The 20,256-nt window shown below is 49.9% G+C and overlaps 3 protein-coding genes across 3 annotated transcripts; 2 read left to right on the forward strand and 1 right to left on the reverse strand.

Annotated features, from left to right (window-relative positions):
- Positions 1 to 8,567: 8,567 nt before the first annotated feature.
- LOC112875554 (expansin-B2-like) lies at positions 8,568 to 10,156 on the forward strand. Its single transcript, XM_025939435.1, has 3 exons — positions 8,568 to 8,832; positions 8,945 to 9,054; positions 9,256 to 10,156. The coding sequence occupies exons 1-3, from the start codon at positions 8,637 to 8,639 to the stop codon at positions 9,769 to 9,771; spliced, it is 822 nt and encodes a 273-aa protein (XP_025795220.1). The 5' UTR covers positions 8,568 to 8,636; the 3' UTR covers positions 9,772 to 10,156.
- Positions 10,157 to 15,073: 4,917 nt separating this feature from the next.
- LOC112874132 (expansin-B2-like) lies at positions 15,074 to 16,569 on the forward strand. Its single transcript, XM_025937308.1, has 3 exons — positions 15,074 to 15,321; positions 15,428 to 15,537; positions 15,775 to 16,569. Exons 1-3 carry the CDS (start codon positions 15,144 to 15,146, stop codon positions 16,288 to 16,290), a joined length of 804 nt encoding a protein of 267 aa, XP_025793093.1. The 5' UTR covers positions 15,074 to 15,143; the 3' UTR covers positions 16,291 to 16,569.
- A 396-nt stretch (positions 16,570 to 16,965) lies between these two features.
- On the reverse strand, positions 16,966 to 19,038 carry LOC112873168 (ethylene-responsive transcription factor ERF096-like). Its single transcript, XM_025936188.1, has 3 exons — positions 19,029 to 19,038; positions 18,520 to 18,915; positions 16,966 to 17,030 (listed from the first exon to the last, which is right to left on the reverse strand). Exons 1-3 carry the CDS (start codon positions 19,036 to 19,038, stop codon positions 16,966 to 16,968), a joined length of 471 nt encoding a protein of 156 aa, XP_025791973.1.
- Positions 19,039 to 20,256: the final 1,218 nt, after the last annotated feature.

Genomic DNA, 20,256 nt, shown 5'->3' on the forward strand with positions numbered 1-20,256 from the left:
GGCTCCTGGCCTTGCGCGACTCTCGCTTTGTCCAGATAAATTGAAGTGCGATTCCATGCTTCCGTTCTGGGTCAACCCGAGTTTCGCTGCCCGTTTCCCGGGTGGTGCTTCGTGCTAGCTACTCCGTAGTTGCATTGCTTCCGTTCAGTTTGCCGTGGACGAGAAATTCTTGAACGACCAACTGAGCACGGGCCGCGCCGTGCAACTGTGCAAGTGCCAGCCTTATCGATCAGCACGACGGTCAGAGGAACACAAAAGGATGGACGCCAAGGCATATGTCATGCGTGAGGAAAAGGGAGGCAACCACTACTTAAAAAACAATTTGCAGCAACATCCCGATTTTTTCGGAGACGGATCAAAATATAATCCGTTCTTACAAAATGAGCGGGGTTACTGTAGCAGCAGACCCGCCTCTGGAATTGCATATTTAGAGCCTCTGGAATTGCATATTTAGAGGTGGGTGACACCATCACCCGCCCCTGAAAATAAGCCCCATCTTTAGGGGCGGGTCATGGCGCCACCCGCCCCTAAAGATGAGATTTCCAGGATCAGGTGTCACTATCCTCCGCCTCTAAAAATGAGGCTCATTTCCAGGGGCGGGTGACGCCCCCACCCGCCCCTACAAATATTTTTCACATTGGTTACAAAAATTCAATTAAATCAGAAAAAATAGCAAACCACATAATGCTATTGTGCCCTGTAGAACTAGAAAAAAAATATGCCAAGTATATTTCAGAATATATAATTCTTAAGAGCGTGAAAATCAGTAAATATAACTTGAATTGTATGAGATAGCAAGTGTTGGAGAATTCTACATTGTTGTTGCAACACTCTTAACCATTCTTTACACTGAAATATAGTTATCATATTTTTTTCTAGTTCTATAGGTGACAATAGCGTTAGGGTAAAAATTTCACCTTTTTGCATGTGTTTTGCTATATTTTTTAAATTAATTGAATTTTTAGTATAAAATTGAAAAGATTTCTAGGGGTAGGTGTGAAATGAACCGGATTCCCGAATCGAGGAATCCGACTCCCTGTATCATCGTGATAGTCCCTGGATCAAGCGCTATCACATACAGAACTCATTTCAAGCATGATATCACAGTCATACTCACTAAGAGGTCAACCACGGGTTTAATTATTACATAAATCCAGAGGATCTGTAGTACGGAATTTATTACAAGCCTTTCGGCTAAATCGAACAAGCAGAAGGCGCATAGCGGTAGCTAGGTCTTCGGGTGTCCTCCATCTTCGGGATCCACCTCCACAGGCGACTTGAGCGTAGCTCGGGCCTCAGTCGTACCATCCGTCGTCGTTGGGGTCAAATTCCGGATCGGATCCTGCATCGTACCAGGCTATCCCCAAAGAATGGGATAGGTTCACGTCACCATCCGTATGCAAGCTTTATGTGGTCTATACTACGGATATAACAGAATTCAAGGGTAAAGCTGGGGGTTTCCCTATGCATGCAATATAATATATATAAGAATACACATCTCCTTTCATTCCTGACTCGGGCCCTTCCGGCATTCCGGACTCCCGGTCACACACACCTTCCAACACCACCAAGTCGATGCGAGGACTCCCTCTCCTCGCATCTCAACTGCCCCCTGACAGGACAATATTCTAGAGGGAGGTAGAGATCATGAGTAACACTAACTAATAAGAGCAACAGAGGAGTAGGGATGTCCATAACCGAGGACGCGGCTATACGTATAGTTTTCACCCTGCAGGGGTTGTACACCTGGACCCACTCGAATCGACACTAGACGGAGATCAGCCGACTAGTATACGAAACACCGGTCTACGAAACGGAAATAGGAGCCACGGCACCATCCGGCTTTCCCGGGTCTTGGGCGCATCCTCCCGCGAGAGGTCGCCCCAGGACTGTGAAGCCTCCCATGCGTCTCGGGGAACGTGAGGTCAGCACCTCCTTCCCCTGCACCGATACTCGATCCTCCTACCGGCTTGGTACCGCGCTTGCTAAGTCCGGACCGGGCCCACCCGCATAATGGGTAAGTGGTGTGCACGCTTACAAAGTCCCACAAGTCATGGTTACTCTCACCCGGTCCTTATCTGCCGGAGCGGGCATCTTCGTCAAAGGCGTATCCACCACGGTGGTCCGCAACCGCACCCATAACGGGTGCCTCACACACCTCAACACGTAAACAAAACTGTACCCGCCACAGGTACTCCGTAGGGTGTGCCAAGATACACACCCCAAGCCCTCGATCCACGATCGAGTTAGGTCGCCCACTCCCGGCTAAACCCTAATCATCAACTCCTAATGGGATCCACTTCACGCACGCCAAGACTATCCAACCATATCCCACACATACACATTCAAGGGTTTACAAGGCATTTCATATAATAAACGAATAAGATAGGTTGACAAGGAGTATGGTTCGTAAAGAGGCCATGCAGGTTTATCTCGATATACATATATACACATACAGCAAAAGCATATCTACAAGCAAATGCCTAATAGGGATTCAAATCGTAGATGGGCGTGAACCTGGCGTCTCCTCGAAGTCTTCCTGAGCCTCCGGGTAGTCCTGGTCGTCGGTCAGCTCCTCGCGGACGGGTCCTATTCGTAAATACGAGTAAGAGTAGGGACCAAAGTGCAAAAGTTCATAGAAAGGTTGCAAATAAGATTCAAATCACCACAATACCTATTCTAACAGGTGGCTCATGATTTTAGAAGAATTATGAAACTGGTTTCATAATTTTCAGAGGTCCGGATAATTTATTATGAATTTTCTAAGGAAAAACCTATTTCTGAAATTAATAAAAGATTTTCAGAAAAGAAGGCCTGGAAACAGGGACACGTGGCAGCACCAGGGCGTGCCACGTGGCATGCTGATGTCAGCATGACGTCAGCAGAGGGGGCCCCGGGTGATGACGTCAGCAGCGGGCCCTGCTGACGTCAGCGTTGACCGGTCAACGTTGACCGGTCAACGGTCAACGGTCAGGGCTGGGTCAGCGGTCAAGGGGCCCACTGGTCAGCCTCAGCACGAGGCTGACAGACGGGGCCCACGGGTCAGGTCAGAACAGGGAAAAGAAAAAGGGAGTTCGGTCTGGGTTGGTTTTGGGCCAAAAGGAAGTTGGGCCGGCTCGAGGCCCGGCTAAGCTCGGCTAGGCTCGGATTCAACGCAGGCCGGTTCCTTCCTCCGTGGGCTGGGCCTTCTCTTTCCTTCCTCCTCTTCTCTTCTGGCTGGGCTGGCGCTTCACCTTCTCCTCCTCGCGGGCCGGCGGCGTCGTTTTCTTTCTTCTCACTGACAGGGCGGGCCCAGGCGTCAGCGTCCGCGGGATCCGGTGTGGCGGCCCGGATCCGGTGCAGCGGTGCAGGTGCGTGTGTGCGTGTGTGTGGCGCCCGAGGGCGCGTGCGGTGCGAGCTCCCGGAGGGTGCTCGGGGGAATGCCCCAGTGACATGGCCGCGACGCGAACGCGACGTCGCGGTCGCGTCGCGGGGGTGATCGCGCACGGCATGGCCGTGGCGTGGGTGTGGCGAGGCTGGGCCAAGGCAATGGCAGCAGCACGGCTTGGGCCCGTGCTGGGGGTGCGCACGCACGCGCGCGGTGCCTGGCTGCCCAGGACCGCGGCGCGGCCGTGCCGTGCGCGGAGCACCGGCGACCCGGGCCCGCGGCACGACGCGGCGGCGAGGGGGCGACGGCGGCGGCGGGGACAAGGGCGGCGCGTCGGGCTCCTGCAGGAAACAAACGGCACGGCGGCCGGAGGGAAGGGAGTCCTAGGGTTTCCCTACAGAGGGTTCATCGGCGGCGCTAAGCTCACGCCGGGAGCACGGGAAAAGAAGGGACGGCGGCGGTGATCCTCACCGGAGGGGCTGAAGGGGAACGGGCTGGTGCGGTGGCGGGTCGAGGCCGGCGGGTCGTAGCCGTGCAGGGAGATCCGCGGCGTCGATGTCGTCGTACGGGTCGCCGGCTCGGTGAAGCTCCGGCGTGGCGTCGTCCTCCTCCTCACGCGGCTCTGGCGGTGTCGGTGGCGTCGTCCTCGGGCTCCTCCGCGCGCGGCTCTTCTCCTTCTCCTCCTCCGCTCCTCTCTCTTCTCCTCGGGCTACGGCGGCGGGAAGGAAGCTAGGGTTTCTAGGGTTTGGGCGAAGCGGCCTCGGGTTTATAGGGGGGGCGCTAGGGTCCGGGGCGGCTGCGGCCGAGGGTCCTCGGCGGCCGGGCCGGGACGCGTGGCGCCCCTGCGGTGGCTGCGGCGCGGGGTAGGGTCTCGGGCTCGCGGCGCGGGCTGTCGGGAAAAGGGCGCGCGGCGGTTGCATTGCCCTGTCGTGGAGCGGAGACAGGAGCGCGCGGGGGTGACGCAGGCGAGCGCGGGCGCGGGGAAAAAGGGGGCGGCCGTTTCGCTATCCTGTCGCGAGGCGGGCGACGCGGCGGAGGCGAGCGGGAGCCGGGAGCGGGGTCGCGGGCGTCGGGAGGAAGGGGAAAGCTGACGGGTGGGTCCCGCCCGTCAGCTGCCCCGAGAGGAAAGGAGGCGGATCGTCGCGCGGGCTGCGGAGATGGGCTGGGCCGGCTTGCGCGCGTGAGAAAGAAGAGAGAAGGCAGATGGGCTCTGGTCGCGTGGGTAATGGGCTGGTGGCCCGGTAGGGTATTTTAAAGAGTAAGGTTTGGATTTGAATTTGATTGCCCTTTTTCAAATTCAAATCCCACACAATTTAATCCAACAAATCCGAAATTCGAAGCAAATAAGATGCAATAACCGTTCAACCCAAGTCCATTCACAAAAAATTTTTGAAATCCACAAATTTTGTTAAACAATTCCTATAATTTCTAACATGGAATGTTACAAGGTGACCCCCCACCCGCCCTTAGAAATAATTTGTAGTGGCGGATGGGAGGGGTCACCACCCCTGAAAATATATTTATAGGGGTGGGTGGGGGGTCACTCGCACCTGGAAATCCCTGCTTTATATATACTGAACCGGCCGAGGACTTAGCAAAATTTTCATTTCGCGCGGACGAGGGTGTTACGCTGCCAAAATTTTCGCTTCCCCGCCGGGCCTCCACTCCTCTCCGTTGCCTCGTCATCGACCTCCCTCGGCCTACCGCCCACGCGCTTCCCTCGGCCCGCCGCCCGCGCGCCTCCCTCGACCCGCCACCCGCGCGCCTACCTCGGCCCACCGCCACGCACCTCTGGATCCAGCCTGCCGCCGCGCGCCTCTAGATCTGCGGCCCCCTCGGCGGGCGCCACTCCTGCACTCGTCGGCGGCCCATCCCTCCCTCGCCAGCGCCCCTCTCCTCCCCTCCACGCCCTTCCTCGGCAGCAGGTGAGTTCTTGATTTTTTCCTTTTGAATTAGTTAACAAATTACTTAGTAAATTAGTTAATGTATAAGTGAAAAAAATATGATTATATGTGGTTTGTAATATATGAAAGTGAATGTGACATGTGAATTTGTAGTGAAATTTCCTTTTATTTTGCCATTATAGTTAACTTTATTTAGTGAATGAGTATTATTCATATAAATGAGGAATAGTGAATGAAATTTTAATTGAATATATGAGGAATATGAGTGTAATTAGTGAATTTTCATGTGGATGCATTGTCATTTTGAAAATGTGAGATAGTGAATTAGTGGATGTGAATTATTAAGAATGTGAAATAGTGCTGTTTTGAGAGTGTGAAATAGTGAATTATTGTTTCTTGAATAGGCATATGGCAAGTCGTGGCTTTGGTCATGGTAGATTGGGTCGTGCTAGTGTCGGTCGTGGCAGGGGGTATCAGGATTTTCCTTTGCTCGAGGCTCGCGCTCTTGGCATCACTTTCAGCAGAGTCACAGGACTAGACCGATCTGATATTGTCAAGCAACCGTACCAGCTCCAGGAATAGTAAGATCCATCTTTTTATTTTATTAAGAATGTTTGATCCTTATCAATGTTATATTACCTCTAATGCAGCAGATCGATGTGTTTACATGGCTTGCCGAGGTAGTAAATTGCCTAAGTGATACACCTCCTCAGGTGGAAACCATGGAACGCCGAGAGTTCAAGAAACTAACAATCTTTTTCGAGATACCTGCAAAATGAGATCTAGGTACTATGATTCCAATAATTACTAATGGTAAAGAATCACCTATTCAGATGACTTATGAAAGAAGAGCCATGGAAGGTTGCCTTTTAGAACTTTAGAGGTATGATTATCTAATTCCAGACTCGTCATGGTTCAAAATCAGAGCGCTTCAACAAAATGAACGTGATATTTTTTGTTTCTGTGATAGGCTTGCAAAAGAAAATTAAAATGACATGGTACGTGAGTCCTTGTTAATTTAAGAAAAAGTATATATATTTATACTTTATTTAATTGTGCGAAGCAGTTTATAATATTTGCCTTACATCTCAGGATATGTTTGGTAACACCTTCACGGCGATAAATTTGAAGATTATTTTATGTGAAGCCATGGACAAGTTGGGTTATCATTGGTACGAGTCCGGGATATCCCGTACTAGGGAAGGCTTGTACCAGACTTCTATTGAAGTTCGATATACCTTGTTTCATGCTGCGGAACCAATATTCACCATCTATGACAAAGCACTTTCTCGTATATGTGAAGCAAAGGAAAGTGTACTTATCCGTGCTTTGTTTTTATTGACGAAAGCCTGGGGTACAAGATTGGCGATGTTCACTATGTTAAGTACCCCTTGCTTGCGAATAAGATCCGTTAGATGATGTAATATATGCGTGCAATTGAACATTTGCACGTTAAATGTAATATGTATCAACTTATTGAATATTTCAATCGCATACATTTTAAATATTTAGATATTTTCCTTTCCAAACTCTTGTGGCCATGTAGTGTGATATGCTTGTATATGACAGATTCTGAAAATTTAAATTAAAATCAATGAATTATTTGACGGTTAGGGTATCTTCAGGGACAAGTCATGCCCTGATCCGCCCTGGAAACCCATTTTAAGGCGGGCCATGGGCTCACCCGCTCCTGAAAACCGATTTCCAGAGGCGGATCATAGGCTCACCCGTCCCTAGAAGGAAATCGAAGAAAATTAGTTTTCAGGGGCGGATTTGCAAACAGCTATTTTAGCTGCAACAAACAGTGGCGGATACCGTACCTGTCCATAGAAATGGATTTTTACCGGTCCCTAAAAATATTTTCCGCAGTAGTCACGTTCTCGATCTCCTGCTTGCGTGCAGCACATCATTATTGGCAATTTGCAAATGATGGCAAAGATGGAGGAGGACTAAAGATGGTAACTGTACGCGCAAGTGTGCAAATCAGTGGTAGAGTACTGCTGCACAGCACAGAACGTGCGACAAGGCCCGTTCCGCCGGGTGCCGAACGTCTACGACGCTACGCATTTTCGGCTTATCGCCGATGGACTCCGCATGGATAACGAAAATAAAAGCGCCTGCCACCGGATCTCCATTGCCCGATCTTGAGTGCAATTCCTTGGTACTGCAATAGGGATCTGCCGGCCCCCCATTTCTTCCTCGCCATTGCCTTCTCCCGTGTTCCAAAATACTAGAATTGAATGCTCCGATCAATAAACAATCCTGATCGGGTACTGATCCAAGTTGACGAGATGCCGCCGATATAATCATAAAATACATGGTGGCCGATGAGCCGAACATGCACGCTCAAGGATTGAGGGTCAGATGTTTAAAGGCGTCGATGAGAAAGTCAGCTGCTGCATGCGCAGTTGTGTCTCGCCGCATGGCCTGCACAGTGCACAGCGAGTTCTCCATTCACACTTGCATGTGGAAGTTGTAACTACCGTAGCACTTGGAGACAATACACAAAACACATGTGTATCAGGCCATCAATCGAAACGTTTAGACAAATAATCTATTTTTTATAAAGACAAACGAGCTAGTTCATGCCTATACGTACAGTGAATTTGTCTAATTAGCCTAGCTAGAACAAAAGACCGGCCGATTTGCTGCATGATTGCTTCCAATGATACGGAGATTACTGTCTAGGTGTATCCGATCCACCTGCCGTTTGGTTTTCAGTTGCTTGTGCTCCAACGAATATGCTGATTCTTTACTAGCCCAGCACTTCCAGATGTGCCAATCCAATCGATCTGCGTCAGTCAGTTGGATCGGACAGATTTCGGTTAGTTTTGCCATACTTAATTTTGCATCCCGATGCGTGCCGTGGTCAAGGTCAACTGCTCGCAGCACGGCGCTCCTAGCCTCCTCCTACTATCAGTGTAGGGCCCACCTTCACCGATTCGTGGTGAGAGCCGCGCGCGAGATCGATCATCGGCTGGCGGGGCCCCGCCGCACCGGCGTACGGCAGGGGAGCCGCCGAGCGTACGATCCTAAACATGCATGTGGGTAACTGCCAAGAAACGCATTTATTTTCTAATGGCAGAGTGGCACGCGGACCGAGGATTCCGTTTCCACCATGATTAGCTCGAAGGATACGGTGGCCATGTGACCCTCAACATCTAAACACGGCATGACCGATGTGGCGACGACTACCACCGACGCCCAACTGCTGAAGCTCCTCTGCCTTCGCTTAGCTGCTTGCCCGCCTATAAGAACACCGGCAGTCTCGTCCCTTCCCATCACCAAACAGGCAGAACACGCAGCACATCCTGACATCCAACAAGTACATACCAGCAGCTTAGTAGAAGCTGAGATCGATATATATGATGGCCGCCCAGGCAGCTGCTGCACTCGTTGCTGGGCTCCTCGCCGTGCTTGTCGTCGCGCATGGCGTTCGAGCACAGCCGGCGAACGACACCTCCTCCGCCGTCCGCCAACTCCTCGGCTCCGGCGGCGGCTGGCTCCCGGCCAAGGCCACCTGGTACGGCGCGCCCAACGGAGCCGGCCCCGACGACAACGGTATGTACACGCGTTGCTGTTGCTGTCGTGTTTACAAGCTGGTTTCGCATGCATGCCATCCGAGCAATGCCGTGGCTGACATTGTGTTGTGCGTCCGGTTCTGCTTCTGCAGGTGGCGCGTGTGGGTTCAAGGGCACCAACCAGTACCCCTTCATGTCCATGACGTCGTGCGGCAACGAGCCCCTGTTCCAGGACGGCCAGGGCTGCGGTGCATGCTACGAGGTAACCACTGTTAAATTACCCGTCCACTTGTCCGGAGCATTTAATTCTGATCATTCAAATGTACTACTATACTGCACCAGATTTGTAGTATATCTTTTCCTCGAAGTTGACAATCTTGCATCGTTCAGTACGAGTCCTTGAACTCGTGAGGTCAACCTCAACAAGCATAACGCATCTTTTCACGTTCTGCTTAAACTTCAGATAAAGTGCACCAGTAAGGACAACCCCGCCTGCTCCGGCCAGCCCAAGAGGGTGATGATCACGGACATGAACTACTACCCGGTGGCCAAGTACCACTTCGACCTCAGCGGCACGGCCTTCGGCGCCCTTGCAATGCCGGGCCTCAACGACAGGCTGCGCCATGCGGGCATCATCAACATCCAGTTCAGGAGGGTACCCTGCGACAACCGGGGGCTCACCGTCAACTTCCACGTGGAGCAGGGCTCCAACCCCGTCTACCTAGCGGTGCTGGTCCAGTACGCAAACAAGGCGGGAACCGTGCTGCAGATGGACCTCCTCGAGTCCGGCTCGAGCTACTGGACACCGATGCGGCGCTCTTGGGGCTCCGTCTGGCGGCTGGACTCCAACCACCCGTTGCGGGCGCCCTTCTCGCTGCGCATCCGTGGCGAATCTGGCCAGACGTTGGTGGCCAACAACGTCATCCCGGCAAACTGGAGACCCAACACCGACTACCGCTCCTACGTCCAGTTTAGCTAAGCGACCGATCACTTCGTAAACATATCCACGGTTCGGTTGTTGATTTATTTGGTGTCGTGTGATTGCAAATTCTTTTTGCAATGGGTTTGACGATTTTCAGTGACATGTTGTCTTTTGTGCGTGTGCACTTGGGTCGCGTGTGAAATGGAGGAGGCAAAGTGTTTTATTCATGTATGCTCTCCCGCCCACCGACGAAATTGTGTACTACAAGTAGTATGTACTTGATGAATAGAGTGATACAATGTGTAACCATTTTGCGGGGTATATCTTGTCAAGGGATTATTATTAACTACTTTGTCAATCACATATTTCTGATTTTTCTAGTCGATGCGGATTCAGGCCAAAACACCTGCAATGTATGAGTTTGTTAGAACACTTACAAATCGCATTGCATTGTTTCGTATTAGTAGATGTACTACGACCCACGCCAGTTAGTGGTAGTGGGACGTCTAGTCACATGTTTGGTTTGAGGACTTGCCTCATGTCCTTATGTATCTTTGTTACTTTTAAACCCTTATGTATCTAATGTTTTATTTTCCATCAACTCGATCAATGCAATGTTTTTAAAACTACCCTTTTGATCATGTTAGACCGTATGACATGACAAAGTACTATATCTAATTTATTTGGCGTGACCAAAAGGTCCAATATTAAAAATATCATCTCAGATGGGCTATGCATACAATATTAGATAAAGAGGGTTAAAATAAAAACCGTTGCGCTCGTTCTGGACGGGATAGTACATCATGAGTTGTTCTTATGGACTTTGGTGCAATGATGATTTCAATCTCCATATTTATATTAATCATGTGCGTATAAAGAACGGGGTGGTGATAAAAATCAACTAAGTTTTGTTCCCTGGACCAAATAAAAATGTAAGGAATGAGACAATGATAATTGCCTCATTTCTTAAACCAAACACTACATGAGTGATGCATGCATGAAAGCTTCAGCCACTATGGTGGATACTACACTACAGGAAAATAAATTCACTATTAAGCTGCACCTATCGTCAACATATTACATATTAATAAAATAGTAAATGATCTTAAAGCAAGATGCCGGATAGGTACAGTGCCACCTCATCCAAGGAGACGGCTCCGCTGGCGACTCAGGGGGCCCTTTGCGCCGTCGCCGCCAAGCATCCGCCCTTCCCCCTCTTCTCCTCACCGTTGCTCGAGCGGGGGGCCGGAAGCCTGGCGCCCGCAAGGAGGGCGGCGCGGGGTGACTCGTGAGGGCAGCATGTGCGTGCCGTGCGGACCAAGGCACTCTACTGCCTGACACCGGCGGGGCTCCTCTTGTGACCAAGTCACCGGATCCACCGTCCCCATGGCCGGATCCGTCACCCCATGGGTGGATCTGTGGCCATGGTTGGAGGCGGCGCGCGGACGGCGCTGGCTAGGCGTCGTGGTGGGAGCCGAGGTCGAGCTGGCAGGCGACAGCGGAATGGCGGTCGGGGCCCTACGGGGGGCGACGAAGCGGGCGGTGGCGTGCTGAGCGTCATGGCGGACGGCGGCTGCGTGCAGATGTGCGCAGGCTAGTTGCGGGTGCGTGCTGGCATGCGCCGGCCAGGCAACGAGACAGCGCTAGCTTGCGGCAGCTGCATGCGCCGGCCCGGCCATGGGGTTCACCTGCGGCAGCTCGCCGGCTCCAGATCTGAAGGTCACGGGTCCGAGCTAGGCTTGGCCGAATCTAGTGGTGCGAGGTCCGGGATGCTGCGCGCGTGTGGCGGCAAGGTTGGAGATCCGCGCGGGGAGTACAGTGGCAACGGGTGCAGGACACAAGGAGGCACGGCGGCAGCGCCGCCCCTAGTGGTCTGCGATGACTGTGGTCGTTGTCGGGTTGGGTGCGTGCAGTAGCTTGGGTTGGGTTGCTCCGGGCGAAAGCCTTTTGCCGGCAGCGATGGCAGCGGCGTCTTCGGGCATCGTTCTTCCCTTTGGGGGCGTCATCTTGGAACCCCACCCCCACTGCAAGGGGGCTTTCTGGGTGAAAGCCCTCTGTCCAAATCCAAATCCTGAACGATCGACGGCGGGGCCACTAGCATGGTGCCCTCCTTGGAGGTGTCGTTTCTAAATACCCAACACAGTTTGTGGCAATACCGGTGATGTCGATGGCCATGGGAGACTGCAGTTGGTGGTGGTGGCTGGTGCAGGAGGGAGAGTTGACGGGGGTTGTCAAGCTCACGTGGTGGCGTTCGCAGTTGTGGTGGCTGCCAGAAGTTGCCGCATGCTTGTTGGGTTGGCTGCTTGTAGCGGACCGCGGCGGCTGGCGCTGCTTAGCGGCTATCAGTGCGGCGCGGGACTGCTTCGGAAGATGGCGCTTGTGGCAACAACAACGTGGGATGACCAAGCTTGCAGCGAATTGCGGTGGGTGGCTCAGCTACGGTGGATGTACTCCGATGCGGTACATCGTCGGAAGACGGTGCAAGCGACATCCTTAGCTCTCTGCCATGGTAGCGGCAGCCATGCACATGAGTTTATCAATGAGACAAAGTCTACCGGCGGTGGTGGCTTGGCGGTTTGATGGGGATCTTTGAAGTGGGGCGGCATTGCACCATTCTGATGGCGACAAAAGGAACGGATCCGTGACATGGGGTGCTGAGGCGGTCGTAGCAAGACCCCCGCATGCGGTGTTTCTTCGAGGCGACAAGAGCGAGGTGGAGTCCAATGACGGATGTGGTGAGGCCCCGCGCGTTGTGGTGTTAACTGCGAGGCAGCCTGCGACAGGTTTGGATCTGGTGTTATCACTCTGTCGGGTGGTTAGTGGTGTTGCAGTGGCACTGCGGCGTTGGATCCGTATGGTGGTGGCCTCCTTGGTGCAATGCTATCTATTTCTCTTGGTTCCCTATCGATGCGGAGCTACGCGTGGAGGCAACGACGACTGCATGAGTGTGAGACTATTGGGAAGTGCCGCGAAATTGGCTTGGCGCTGCTGCGAGCGTGTGTCGCAGCGCGTTTCTGCTGCCATTTGAGTGGAGTGGTGCAGCCGCGTTGATTTCCCAATCGAACTGGCCGGTTTTGAGTTGAGTTGAGGGCTTGCCCATGTTGATGTCCCAATCCAACCGGGCGAGTCTTGTTTTTTTTCTTTTTTTCTTTTCCTAACTATGGCCTCCTAGGACCATAGTTTTGTATTTTTTTTCTGCTATATCAATAGAAACTCGTACTGCCTGCTATATTAATAGAAACTCATACTGTCTTGTGCGGTTGGTTCGGAAAAAAAAATGCCGGATAGGTACAAGCCTAATAGGACAAATTGCTTCATGTCATGGATGTGGTACTCCCTTCATGTCCATCAATATAAGCCACAAACTTTTTGAAAAAACATTCTTTAAAATAAGGTTTGATATTTAGTTTCTCTTGCAATTTGTTGTTAACTTTTTATTTGCAATAAGATCAACACCATCTTAAAATTCTTTGAATATTTCAAAGAATCTTTGATTCAAAGTTACTATCTAAATCAAAATACGATAGGTAGTTCTAAAACAACAGGGCACCTAGTGTGACCCATTTGGGCTGAAATCAGCAGCCTAGTAAAACCGATGGTACCCCTTATCTATGTTTTTGGTTGGGTTGGATTGGATCGTACTTTGATTTTGACTGGATTTGAGTGATGCGGGCTAAATTTTTTTGTAGTTTGTTCTACCGTTATCTAGGTCGTGGCCCGATTCATGAATTTGCAGCTCAGTTTACTTGATCCGTAACTTTTTATGGTCAGTTATGGATTTTTGAAAAAAAATTCTCCTCCAATTCCTCCAAACTGATAGATTCATTTTTTTTTCGATAAGCTCTTCCTTTGATTCCCAAAAAAAATCATTCCGGATTGCAGTGATTGGGGTTGAGGGGTGAGGAGAGAGCCCGAGAGCGGAGAGGTTCGCGTGCACCAGCATAGGGCGCAGGTGAGACGGAAGGATGTTGTGTTGTTTAGTTAACGGTGACAGAATGGGGATAACAATTAGTGAGTAGTGATAGCTTAAACTGCTGATACAATAGAGGTAAAAAATAATAAAAACAAAATAAGCCTCTCTCCAGCCTCTTACATTTACTTAGTTGCCTCCGTTCATAAAGGAGAGAGGTGAGAAGTCTAAGTTTTTCCTTAAGCCAAACATCTTTAACTCCGACCAGAATTTAGAAAAATGCATCAACATATATTATATAAAATTTAATTTATTAAAATCTACCATAAACATGTGTTACTAATGCATTTATTTGATATTACTAATATAAAATTTCTATAGAGTTAGTCAAAGTCAGAGAACTTTAACTTAGAATAAAACTAAAACCTTTGCAGGAGTACACACACAGGAGTGCACTCTTAGGGCATTTTTATAAGATCCACTCACGCTCGACAAAAACCCAAAAAGGATTCATATGCTCTGCAGTTTACAGAGACTTCTCCTTTCACATTTGCACGTGGAAGCTGTAGCTGCAGAAGCACTTTAAAACATAGACATATATATACACATGCATATATGAAACCATCAATCGAAAATTTTATGCAAATATTCGATCTCTTATCAAGTCTCAGATGAATTTATACCGATGCATAGAGTGGATTCGCCTACCCTAGAACGATAGACCGATCGATATGATGCATGATTGCTTCCAACGATACGGAGATTAGTGGCTAGACGTATCTTGATCCATACCTGCCTCCCGGTTTTCAGTTGCTTGTGCCCAGCACTTCAGATGTCAATCTAATCTGATCTACAGGTGGATCGGAAAGATTTCGGTTAGCTTGCCATACTTAATCTGCATCCAGATGCGTGCTCTAGTCAGGGTCAACCGTGATCCCAGGGCCAGGCAGCACGGCATCGCCACGAGTGGCCGTCCCTCACCGACTCGTGGTCCCGTCCATCGTTGGATCCCTACCCAACGGTTCACATTCTCGGACGGTTTCTCGAGAGGAAGTTGGTGGTCCGCTGATGGCTGCGCGCGATCAGTTGGGAATCACATTGGCAGAATGGCAGGCACCGCCGCACCGGCGTACGGTAGGAGAGCCGAGCGTACGACGGATCCCCTAACATGCACCATGCATGTGGGTAACTGCCAAGAACCAATTTTATTTTGTATAATGGCAGACTGGCTCGCGGACCGAGTACTCCATTTCCACCATGATTAGCTCGATGGGTACGGTGGCCATGTGACCCTGCACCGCCAAACACGGCAACGTCCGATGTGGCGACGACTACCGATGCTGCCCAGCTGCTCGATCAAACTCCTCTCTTTGCCCAGCCCATCCAGCTGCTTAATTGCCCGCCTATAAGAACACCGGCAGCTAGCCTCGTTCCTTCCCATCACCAGAGCACAACACAGATCGAGCAAGTACATTAGTACGGAGTAGTAGGCTAGTAGCTTACAAAGCTGATCAGATCGATGGCAGCTGCCCTCGTTGTTGGGCTCCTCGCCGTGCTTGTCGCGCATGGCGCCCGCGCGCAGCCAGCGAACCACACCTCCTCCGCCGTCCGCCAACTCCGCGGCTCCGGCGGCGGCTGGCTCCCGGCCAAGGCCACCTGGTACGGCGCGCCCAACGGCGCCGGCCCCGACGACAACGGTATGTACACGCGTTGCTGTCGTGTTTACAAGCTGGTTTCGCATGCATGCCATCCGAGCAATGCCGTGGCTGACATTGTGTTGTGCATCCGGTTCTTCTTCTGCAGGTGGCGCGTGTGGGTTCAAGGGCACCAACCAGTACCCCTTCATGTCCATGACGTCGTGCGGCAACCAGCCCCTGTTCAAGGACGGCCAGGGCTGCGGCGCATGCTACGAGGTAATTACGGTTAAATTACTCGTCCACTTTGTCCTGATCATTTAATCCTGATCGGTCAAACGTATAAACCTATTAGTATAAACCAGAGTAGTAGGAGCAGCCAGGACTAGTAGATTTTTTCCTCGAGGTTAACGACATTGTTGAGTACTCCACAGACCCCACTAGGAGAGTAGTTGAATTCGTGCGGTCAAACTCAACATGCCTAGCGCATCTTTTCACGTTCTGCTTAAACTTCAGGTAAAGTGCACCAGTAAGAACAACCCCGCCTGCTCCGGCCAGCCCAAGCGGGTGATGATCACGGACATGAACTACTACCCGGTGGCCAAGTACCACTTCGACCTCAGCGGCACCGCGTTCGGCGCCCTGGCGAGGCCGGGCCTCAACGACAAGCTCCGCCACGCCGGCATCATCGACATCCAGTTCCGGAGGGTGCCCTGCGACCACCGGGGGCTCACCATCAACTTCCACGTGGAGCAGGGCTCCAACCCCGTCTACCTCGCGGTGCTGGTCGAGTACGCCAACAAGGCAGGGACCGTGCTGCAGATGGACCTCCGCGAGTCCGGCTCGCGCTACTGGACCCCGATGCGGCGCTCCTGGGGCTCCGTCTGGCGCCTGGACTCCAACCACCCGCTGAGGGCGCCCTTCTCGCTGCGCATCCGCGGCGAGCCCCGCAAGCCGCTCGTGGCCTACAACGTCATCCCGGCCAACTGGAGGCCCAACACCGACTACCGCTCCTACGTCCAGTTCAACTGAGCGCATGACGATGATCATTCTGTAGGCATACATTGCTGGTTCGGTTGTTGATTTATTTGTCTTTAATTTGTGCGGGCACTTGGGAGGCGTGGGAAATGGAGGAGGCAAAGTGTTTTATACATATGTGCTCTCCCGCCCACCGCCCAAAGTGTGTGCAAGTACAACTGGTGTGCGTCCGATTACTAGAGTGATATACTGTAGTGTGTAACCAAATCACGAGGTTATGCATCGTCAATGGATTTATTAATAACTACTTTGCCGATCACATGTTTCTGATTATTCTACCAGATGTGGATCCGCTGCGCACTTGCAATCTATGAGCTTTTCAGATCACAGTAGAAACTGCATTGCATTGTCTATATTTGTAGAGGTACTGTGACACATGCTGGTTAGTGGTGTGGAACATATATTCAAGTGTTTGGCTTGAGGACTAACCTCATCTTCTTGTGTCTTTCTTTTTTATCTTTTGCCCAATCATACCTAATGATTTATTTTTAATCTGCTCTAAGGTAATATTTTTAAAAGTAACACTTTTGGTCATACTAGACCGCATGACCCGACAAAATACTCTATGCTTGCTAGGGAAATACTCTAGTTCATCAGTTAATTAGGAGACCATGCACCCTTCGCCGTGCTTAGGAACAGATGGATGGATCAGCCGCGTGCTTCGATGTGTCAGCTGACGGAGAGCTGCGAGTAGGCAAGCTGCGGGTACGGCGACCGCGGCGGCAGGCTGCTGACTAACAAACATGGTCCCGTTAGGTTATTATTACGATTTTGGTGATTATGTGATAATATGGTCAATGGGAGTAATAAGTTTGTGAGCTCAAGTTTGTAGGATTTCTAGATCTCATGGATGGAGTCCAATCCATATACAAGATCATCCAAATCGTAGTTAAGATACCCAAGTTGCAGTGAAAATGCAGAGACGAATTGGACAAGGTGCAGCATGAATGAATACATGTGTCGGTTAAACCCATGGCATAATATTTGAACCGAACGGTGCATTAGTGTTGGCAACGGCGATCAGGTGCAGAAAAACTTAGTAGCACCGGTTGAACCGACGACGTGGATAGTATGCGTCCGTGTAATGCCAAATTGCTCTGGTGATATGCACAAAAGCTCCAGAATATTTTGGGCAAAATGTGTTTCAGCATCGGTTGATCTGACGGTTAAAAAGAAGGCGTCGGTGGAGTTCATGAGAAGCTACCCACACTCTAAAGAAGTTCTCTAAGTCACCCAAAACTCATTGATCACGTACTTAGGTTTTGCACAAGCTTTGAGAGTGTTAGGTTTAGCACAAGCTTTAAGAGTGTTAGGTTTAGCACAAGCTCTGAGAATGTTAGGGTTAGGATTAGCTCTAGAGAGTGAGAGAGCAGGACGTTGCTGCCTTGTGTGCTGGTTCTCAAGTGAACCACAAGTTGTATCTCAGAGTGACGGCCCTTTGGAGTCTTGGTGGCTCGCCGGCAAGTCATCGACTCTCCGGCTCAGTGTGGAGTGGTGATGATGGCTTTGTGCGTGGGACGTGAAGGCCCCATTCCTTCATGAAGAAGCTCATTAGTGGAAACGACATCGAGGTGACCGGGGATTTGGCGAGAGCCTTGATGGCTAAGCCTTAGTGGCGAGTTAAGAAGAGACCCGGAAGATACTCGGTGACCGGAAAGCAATACTCTTAGTGAGTGCTTCAACAACATGCACTAGGGGTGGACTTGTGCCTACCGATACCACGGGATAAATCTTCGTGTTGAGAGTTTGCTTCCCATCATCCCCTTCTTCTAAGCTTGTACATTTCTTATTGTAATCTTGTGTGCCTTTAATGTAGTATCTTGCTAGAATTGGCTATAGGTTGTAAAACTCTTTAGGATGAGGTTTTTACACTAGTTGAACTCTAGTTGCACAAATAAATAATATATTTTTGCTAACTAGTTTGAGTCATAGGTTAAGATTTTAGAATTGCCTAATTCACCCCTCCTTCTTTTAGTCTACGAGCACCGATTCCTTTCATCCTCCTCCTCCCAGAAGAAGTCCGCGCCCCCGCTCGCCACCGTCGGCGCCATGACCACGCCATCCCAACCGCAACTAGCGGCGGCTTCCTGCACCCGCTCCCTCCTCACCTCCTTGATGACCATGCACTCGGTGCCCTGTTCTTGCAGCGCCCGCTCTGGCGACCTCGCTTTCTTGTTACCAGCGGCAGCGGCGGACGCTCTGGCGACCTCGCTTTCTTGTTACCAGCGGCAGCGGCGGCGGGAGAGAAAGGAGCGGCAGCAGGAGGCGGCAGCCGCCATCGGGCGGCAGTGCCGACAGCGACCTCGTTGGGGAAGTTGAGGATGGCCTTGGAGCTGCAGAGGCGGAACGCAGCGTGATCGTAGGCACGAGCGGCCTCCACGGCGGTGTCGTAGGTGCCCAGCCACACGCTCACGCCCTCCTGCACTGGGTCCCAGATCTCCGCCACGTACTTGCCCCACGGCCGCTGCTGCACACCACGGTACCGTCGAAAGTCGTCCTCCTCGGCTTCCGGGCAGTAGTCCTTAGAGCTGATGACGTCATTGTGGTCGTGGCGGTTGTCGAGGAGGTGGGCGCGGATGAGGTCGAGGTGTTTGTGCGGCAACAACGCTTCTTTTTTATCTTTTACCAAATCATACCTAATGTTTTCTTTTGCGAAAAATCCGGTTTACGCCCTCGAATTGTCGCGGAAGAATTATCGCAGAAGTCCGATTTTCAATGTTCAACTACAAAACCGGATAACATAGACGTCCAACTGTCGAAACCGGGCAAATTTGGCTCTTAGAGTGGTTTTCAATGTAGTTTTATATTTTTTAAAATTAAAAAAATTCTAATTAGATCTAAAAATAAAAACTAATTCATTTTAAGTCAGAAAAATATGAAACTAGTATAAAATTTTTTCTAAAAATGTAACCTATCTATTATAGATCTATTTGAATCTGATTTATTCAAAAATAATAGGCCTAACTATAAGCAACCAAATACTATGAATATGAAAAAATTGGATCTGAATAACTGATAGGTACAGTGCCAATGGATATGTTACATTTTTAGGAAACTTTTGGTACCTATTTCGTATTTTTATATTTAAAACGAATTACTTATAATTTTTTAGTTCAAAATTTGAATATTTTTAATTTTGATAAAATGAAAACCACCTTCGAAACCACCCAAAGGGCCAAATCCGTCCAGTTTTGATAGTTGGATGGCCTATATTATCCGATTTTGTAGTTGAAGGTTAAAAATCGGATTTTTGTGATAGTTTCAAAGTGTAAACCAGACTTTTTCCTTTTATTTTTAATCTGCTCTAAGGAAATATTTTTAAAATTAACACTTTTGGTCATGCTAAGATGCAAGACGTAACAAAATACTCTACCTAATGTTTTTGGCGTGACAAAGAATACAGTTTTAAACATATTGTCCTAGACGGGTTAAAAATAAAAAGAATTGCTCTCATTATGGACGGATAATACATCATGAGTTGATCTTATGGATTTTTGTTCTATGATAATCTCAATCTCCATTTTAATCATGTGCGAGGAATGGAGTGGTGATAAACCAACTTATTTCATTCCTTAGACCAAAATAATGTACGTACACATGATGATGGGGTGATGGACCACCTCACTCTTTTAAACCAAACACTACATAAGTGATGCATAAAGTCTTTAGCCAGTATGGTGGATACTCTACTGAAATTTACTATTAAGCTGCACATATGGTACCCGCATTAATTATCAAATTGATAAATGATCTTCAGCAAGAGGCTGGGACAGGTACAAGGCCCAATGGTACTCCCTTCATGTCCATCAATATAAGCCATACTTTTAAAATAAGGTTTGATATTTAGTTTCACTTGCAATGTTTTGCTATTTTCTATAATATCGAAATCATCTTAAGATTCTTTGAATATTAATCTTTGATCGAAAGTTCTTTCTCAAATCAAAATACGCCTTGTAGTTC

Source organism: Panicum hallii, chromosome 9 (genome assembly GCF_002211085.1).
Source record: "Panicum hallii strain FIL2 chromosome 9, PHallii_v3.1, whole genome shotgun sequence".
Classification (NCBI taxonomy): domain Eukaryota; kingdom Viridiplantae; phylum Streptophyta; class Magnoliopsida; order Poales; family Poaceae; genus Panicum; species Panicum hallii.